We start from the raw sequence: 7,243 nt of genomic DNA, 5'->3' as shown, positions 1-7,243 counted from the left end.
TATGGCGAGTTCCCTAAAAAAATCAAGCAAAATTTCGATGAAATAGACAACGTGTTTTGGTCCGCGATTAAGATGCAAGTGACAATGTGTCGAGAATTAATCTATTTAGCCATATTTTAGTCTTGATCGTTTTTCCAGTAACCAAAAAGAGAGGTGGTTCAGGCCACGTCTGGTGGAGCAACTTAATAGTTTGATTCTTATTTATATTAAAAGAAATCATGCCTGCAGTCGATGTTAAGAAGTCCGCTATTATGGCGTACGTATGTCATAGTAATTATTTTTTTAAAGACAAGACTGGGCATTGTCGGGACGTTGTATCAGGCACTAATATCTTTTTTGCTGTTGTAAGACTATCACAAATATTTACTGGCTTGCTTCTAGTGCATCCAGAAACTTGGAAGTAATCAACTTGAATTTATTCCTTCTTTCTTCAGATTAGTAAGTTTTGAAACGTTCAAATCGAAATATTGCTGTCCGAAATTGCGCAGGCTTATAGTTTACATCTTGCAAGTAGAAATCCGGCTACTATCAGGCTTTGGAAAACGGCAACTGTGTTACTCCTTATAATCCACGGTGCAAAGTATACCTAGTAGAAGTGAATCGTAAACTAACGCTGGTGAGAAAAAGCTATTTGAGGTTTGACGCAGTTTCCCAAGATTCATCAAGATTAAGATCCATACATGATTATGATTCATAAAGTTTCTTAAGATTCATCAAGATCAAGATTCATACATGATTATGATGCATAAAATTCAGTTTCCGTAATATTTGCATTAATACCTTGCATAATTTCCTTGCAATTCGTGAACTAAACCGTGAACTAATCGTGTGCTAGTCCTACACGTACGAAAGCCCCTGTCACATTGCCCTAGAATTGCTCTTTGTCTACGTGATCTCTATTCTCGTAACAGCGTCGTCACAAATCTGTTCTTACTTGTATTGAAATAACTAAAGGCTGTAATGTGCCAAGTTGGTTTTATTTGTATGTATTATCGCTACTCAATTGCTAATAATTGAATTGTAGTCACTACACAAGACGCGCTGCAGCCTGATTCACATTTAATGTGCGAGACTTCTTAGTAAAGCCTGTTATTTAAACTGGGATACTCGACTGTGAGCGATGGTTCTACGAGTGGACATTTGACTGTACATTACCCATCGTTTTATTGTTATTTTTTTTAAGTTTCTTAACGTTACTCTTACGTCACGAACTATTGAAATGTTGGCAGTGCTAAAGTTTAGGCACTTGTATTGGATGACTCAGTATGAGTTCGATTTGTAGTACTTAACTGCAAGTTACTACAAACGTTAATATTTACTAACATTCGTAAAATAAATTCCCCAACAACTGTTTGAGAAATTGAAATTTTCAAATAATCTGATTGATATTTCTATTAATGATATTTGTAATAAGAGTTGACACCTAGTCTAATTGATATTGAACAGGCTTGGAATTGTGATGTGAAAATATGACTCATGAGCGATGTCGTTTTGTCGTTCAAGAATTTATATTTGAGCGCCATAGATTAGTTCACGTTAATCTTGAACACGTTGCTTATATCAGGCAGCAATGAACTACTCATTATTCCTTGCTAATGTGCTTCCGTTGTGTTGTATAATCGTAGCAATCCTTAACCTCATTGTTGTATATACTTCTTAGTGGCTGCTTCCAGTCGCCTATGAATTAGCTGTCGCATGTGCTTTGTTGTCTAGGGCACTTTACGTCGACATCTCACATATATCAAGGATCAAAGTTTTCTCTGCACCGGTGTTAACTTTTCCAGCTATACTTTATTTAGCGATGTTAAAACACGCACTTATAATACACTTGATCTGTAGTTAAAAAACTCCGTTTACCTTGGCAGCTACCGTCAGGTAAAATAAATGATCAATGCTGCTTATTTGCACTTGAGAGATATCCCTGGTGACCAATTATTAGCTGGTTTTCCGTGGGAGTTGAGCTGTATAATTTGTCTACAATTGCCGTTCTTAATTACTTTCTAAGGAATATCTTCTGGTTCGTCGATCACTGGACGGCAAGTTTCAGCTCTCCATTAGCAATCTATATAACCAACGTTGTCTTAAAAAATATTGTTTTAAGGTATAACTATTTGTATGAACCATTGTATATCAGTTAAGTGATTAAGTTTAATATTCGGGAAAAATTTTCAGTCATTTACTATGAATTGGTTGCTTATTTGTATGAATATTCTTTCCATAACCGTTAATTCATCATCGACTGAAAACCTGTTAGAGCAATATTGCTCCATTAGAATTCTGTCTGTTATCAACTTTCTTTTATAACAGGTCGGAAAGATTAGCTTCCAAGTTCATAGATAAACTTGGATCTGAAAATGCACTCATTCAGCGCTTGGTTCATTCGAATAGTCTTCTCAGAAACTGAACTTTTCGAAGTGAAAATACGCATAGATGAATGCAATCTAAGTGAGGGTTCACTTTAATTTATATGTATCAAGGCAAAATCTGCAGGCTTGCGACAGTCCTTATCAACCGGGATTCAATACATTATTTTTCCTATTATAGAGAGATCTCTTAATTATCTCTGGTCTCCTATCAAACGCACGGTACTTTCCGTTGCAATTTTTGAAATGTGCTTTACCGAGAATATTCTTCTACTTATTGTACTTTGAAAATAGCGTAGTTGAATCATCTGGTGATTAGCGAAAATAGTGAATGCAACGATGCCCAGCGAGAAGAGGTAAGCAACACATAGGCTCGTGTTCGATTCTTTCCCTTCATTTGCTCCCTCTGAACTAACTTTATTTTCCCGGATCTTTGTTATCGTCTGTAGTATGTGGGTTAGCTAGTTCATAATTTGTACATATTTTACTCGCGCGCGCACGTAGGTAATTTCTCTCCAGATTCTATTTTATGAACCTGACTTTTCAGATGATGCATGGCTTCGAATTTCTGTACATTTACTAGATGTCGAGAGAGTGCTTGCAAGGTCCAGTGACTTCAGTCCATTGTGCGCCTGATCTTCTCAAGTTTCTGATGCTATCTATTTCCGTACTCAGTAGGTTTAGAATAAAGTAAGAACCTTTAGTCTCTATCTATTGGTCATGAAATTTAAATGTTAGTGAAGAAATACTTTCAAAGCGGCTCGCAAGAACAGCTACTTGTACATTTACCCTGCTAACCTACTTGCTATGATGCATTAGTCACTGATTTACTATTGCAGTTAACTCTTTTAATGAACACCATGCAATGCTAAGCAGGAATACATTGCACTGCGTTTGGGCGAGGCAATAAAATTTCAAAGCTACCGTGATGTAACAATGGAAGCTTGTTTTCAATTCGTTGCAAATGAATGGTCGTTTTCTATTTGAGATGGCGACTCTGTACTCACTGATAAGTTGAGTAGAACTCTTCGGCCACGAGCCTTTACTATGTGTGCTGATTTCTTCCCGCTTCTTGCTTCGATGTCGTGTCGTAGCTCAGCTACTATGTTGTGTGTTGTAGCTATTCGAGGTAATCGTGGTTAATAATAAGACTGCAGCGTTAATTAGGGTACTTCTGTTGAGCTTTTATCGATCTAGTCTGCCTTTTGTGGTAATCCTTGTAGTGGCTTGCAAATCTTGTGGTTCTACTACAAATCGTTGTCGATCTATTTGTATATAAAATGGATATATATTTGTTTGTGACTGTGATATGAAGATGTGACGATATATAGACTCCGCTGAATGGATGTTTCACGAAAGAATCTACTCAAAACCGCCTATTAATTCACCTTTGTCTCCGAGGATGCCAAGTAATATGAACGGCTCCTAAAATCATGACGATACGAATTAAATCATTCGCACTGAAGAGAGGAAAAAATTCTCGCGGAATTTATGAATAAATTGCCTTGACTCTGTAACTTGGTATTTATTCCATCGGAATTTCGAAGGAAGGTTCATAAGCTGAGGAAAAAGCAAGAATATTGTTATGACTCGCAAGTTGTCTGCGTTTCTTGCGGCTTTACACTTGCTGCGGCTTTACACTTTCTTGCTGCTGCTGCTCTCGCGTTGCCTATTACAAATATTGACGAGATGTTCGCGAGTTGCAAGTGGTTAAAGTTCCCATAGTCACAGGGTTATTAACGCTTTGTCTGTTGCTTGAAGTTCCCGTTGCCACTCATTTGAAAACGAATAGATTAACGTAACCGTTGACAAAAGGTAAAGTGAAGTAACAACTGAACACTTCAACATGAAATAAGATAATAGGTTTATAGAACAGGAATGATTGATTATATATTTAACATTCAATTGTGAAGCAATCCGAAAGAATTTTTACATTCTCAGATAATCGCCCTATGCGGACGAAATGACTCTTATGAAATTATTGAGAATGAAACGTGACTTTACATTCAAGTTTAATAGCTCACTTATGCTATAAAAACGAACGCGCACGTATAATACAATGTACTCTGCTGGGCGAAACCGCAGGTACTAGTGATATACTAATTATATTCGTTATAAATAAAGGAAACTATTGCGTTGGCATCTTCGATAAGTGAAAATTCGAATATGCAATAATGTATTCACGTCAAGCTCGTCAGACATCGCGAGCTTCGAGGCGGTGCGCCCAAGATCAATGCTTTTGTAAACGCGAACTTCATACTCTGTCATGGAGAAGACATCATTCCGTGGTAATAACTTTTGACTGCACCACCGATAGGTACTTTAATAGACTGGTAACCACCAAATACACAAGAAATGATGAAATAAAAGCTTTCAGTATATGCGATCGTACAACATTGGTGCTCAGTCTAACAGAAACGAAACGATGCAATACGAAAGCGGTTCATAAAATATAACTCCACACGATCATTACAATAAACTTTCACACTGAGGAAGCACGGTATATGAACACGTGACAAATTCACTAATACTTATCATTCACATTCATTATTCACTTTTCAACCAGCATTGATACCAGCTGATGCCAAAATAATACGGAAGTTAAGCTTATGCTATCCAAACTCCCAAATGAGACGTACCATCAAAACGTTCAACAAACGTACCTCACCTACATCATTGGGCAGTCATGTGTTCGGGTTATAAGGATAAAATATCACGTTCACACATGAATTTAGTATAGAAAATATAATTATTATATAAGGGTACTTAAAGCTAATATTTCTTGACAGCCTTGCGTATAAGAGCCATCCTCTGCTTATGCGCCTCTGTGGTGGGCGCCCGCTTGTACGGCCGCAGCTCCTCTGTGCCGAACCCAGGGATCCACATGTGCCACGAGCGCTCTGATCCAGCACAAGCACGTTTATCAATTATATAATTATGACACAATTATATAAGGTAATTATGTCTTTATGAATAGAAATTTTTCGACTTGCATACCAAATTGATTCAACAACAATAACAGAATGCTAGTATTAAATACATTACTACTTCACGGTCAGACGTGCATGCTGTGCCATATGTGCAGGTCTCCTCAAAAGCCCCAGTTAGCCTGCCTCACCTAAATACATGTGCAGGTCTCTGACGTCCAGTTAGCCTGCACCACAGCCTGCCTCACCTAAATACATGTGCAGGTCTCTGACGTCCAAGGTACGCGCGCCTCTGTGCTTGGCCAGACGGCACGCGGCGTTCACGCTCGACTCGATGAAGTCGTCAGCAATGGCCAGCAGCGCCTCCTCGACCTCCTCATCCAGCTGCTCGTTGGGGTCCACCTCCCGCACCAGCTCTGTCAGTCTGCTCCTGTTCACGACCTGCAGAAATGAGGGAACTGGAGTCAGAGCTCATCAATAAGAATCTGGTCTGCTTTACATCAAATATTTTGTTATCAAGAACTTAAAAGTAAAAAAACATCAAGTAAATTCACCAAATATTTATTGAAAACATTACTATTTTATTATAACTCATAAGATTACACAAAAAATGCCTATATAACATGATTATAAAAAATATCTTAATTAACTTCTAAATTTAATTGTTTACATTAATTGTTCAAAAGAATGGCAGAATGAAAAATAAATTACATTCTGGGACATTTATTGTATTAAAGTGTCAGTGAAGACTCACGGGCGTGAGGGACTCTGATGGCAGTGAAGGTGCAGGGACTGGCACAGCCTGAGCCATTTTGGGAGGAGCTTGTTGCTGCTGCACAGGGTTTAAGCCAGGCTATGGAAATGAATGATGAATGAAAACATGCACAACTGAAAGCATGAAAAGATATGAAATGCCAAATCACTCAATGAGAATTATGTCTTTGCATGAACAATCACTTTGCATGAAAAGCAAAGGAAAGAGAGGAAGTGGTATTTGAGAAGCCATAGAGCAGTACTCATGTTTAAATTATATGTCAGTGTTTGATGATGAAATTATCTTACACCTCAGACCTAACTTTATTTTAATAGAAAACCATAGAGATGGAAGTCAGCCCGTTGCAAAGAATGTGAAATTTTCTAGAAAAATATGTGAAGTATAGCATTCTGTAGTATTCTGGTTTTTACAATATTTACTTTAACTTTCTGGTTTTTACAATATTTACTTTTCTCACATATTTACTGGATAGTTTTTGCTGACCATCCCTCAAAAAAGATTCTAAAAATATTCAGGATTATCCTGAAACAATTTATGAATCAAAACATCTCAGATAATTTAATCAAGTCAGAAATAGCTTACGTGAGCTCATACAGTACCTTGCATGGTCAATTTCATTGCCTGCAAGCGACTATTGACTATTAGTCATACTTTTTTCAGATAAAGTCACAGGTAAATTTGCATCAATATCAGTCAAGGATTTGTTTGAATGTATAATTAATAATAACATAAAAAAAATCTATTAATGATTATATGGAACAAAAATTTGAATAGGACCAGCAGTAATTAACAAAGAGGAGGCAGTACATAAAAAGCCATTAAATAAACTCAAATAGAATATTTAAATAAAAACTTTTCAGTTATTGCCATTGTTACATCAAAGAAAATGATCAAACCTTATCATGTATATGTTCCAACTTCAAGAAAAATGTTAAATAGTTAAATGGATAATGGGAGCAGTAATTTGAAACAAAAAAAAAGTTTTATTAAATAATAACACAGAGATGGTCCAAGTTAATTTTGTTTCTATGTAGCTGGTATTTAACACAAACCTGATTTTGGATGTTGTTATTTACGAGAGATATGCTTGAGCCATCCTGCAGCAGGGTTGTAGCCGGGTGGTTATTTCAGTATTTTTCATCGCAAACCAAATCTGTTATTCATTTGTTCACTCATTG

The 7,243-nt window shown here is 36.9% G+C and overlaps 1 protein-coding gene across 1 annotated transcript; it reads right to left on the bottom strand.

Moving 5' to 3' along the window:
- Positions 1–4,240: 4,240 nt before the first annotated feature.
- LOC108678902 (transcription initiation factor TFIID subunit 12) lies at positions 4,241–7,176 on the bottom strand (the record flags this gene model as incomplete). The annotated part of the gene is given in 4 exon segments (XM_018167400.2): positions 4,241–5,263; positions 5,539–5,731; positions 6,045–6,143; positions 7,118–7,176. Coding segments are annotated over 4 exon segments (479 nt in total), but the record flags the coding sequence as incomplete, so codon positions are not given.
- Positions 7,177–7,243: the final 67 nt, after the last annotated feature.

The sequence above is a fragment of the Hyalella azteca genome, unplaced genomic scaffold (genome assembly GCF_000764305.2).
Source record: "Hyalella azteca isolate HAZT.00-mixed unplaced genomic scaffold, Hazt_2.0.2 contig4574, whole genome shotgun sequence".
Classification (NCBI taxonomy): Eukaryota; Metazoa; Arthropoda; class Malacostraca; order Amphipoda; family Hyalellidae; genus Hyalella; species Hyalella azteca.
The sequence above is the reverse complement of the archived record's forward strand: the minus strand, read 5'-3'. Positions and strand labels throughout refer to the sequence as shown.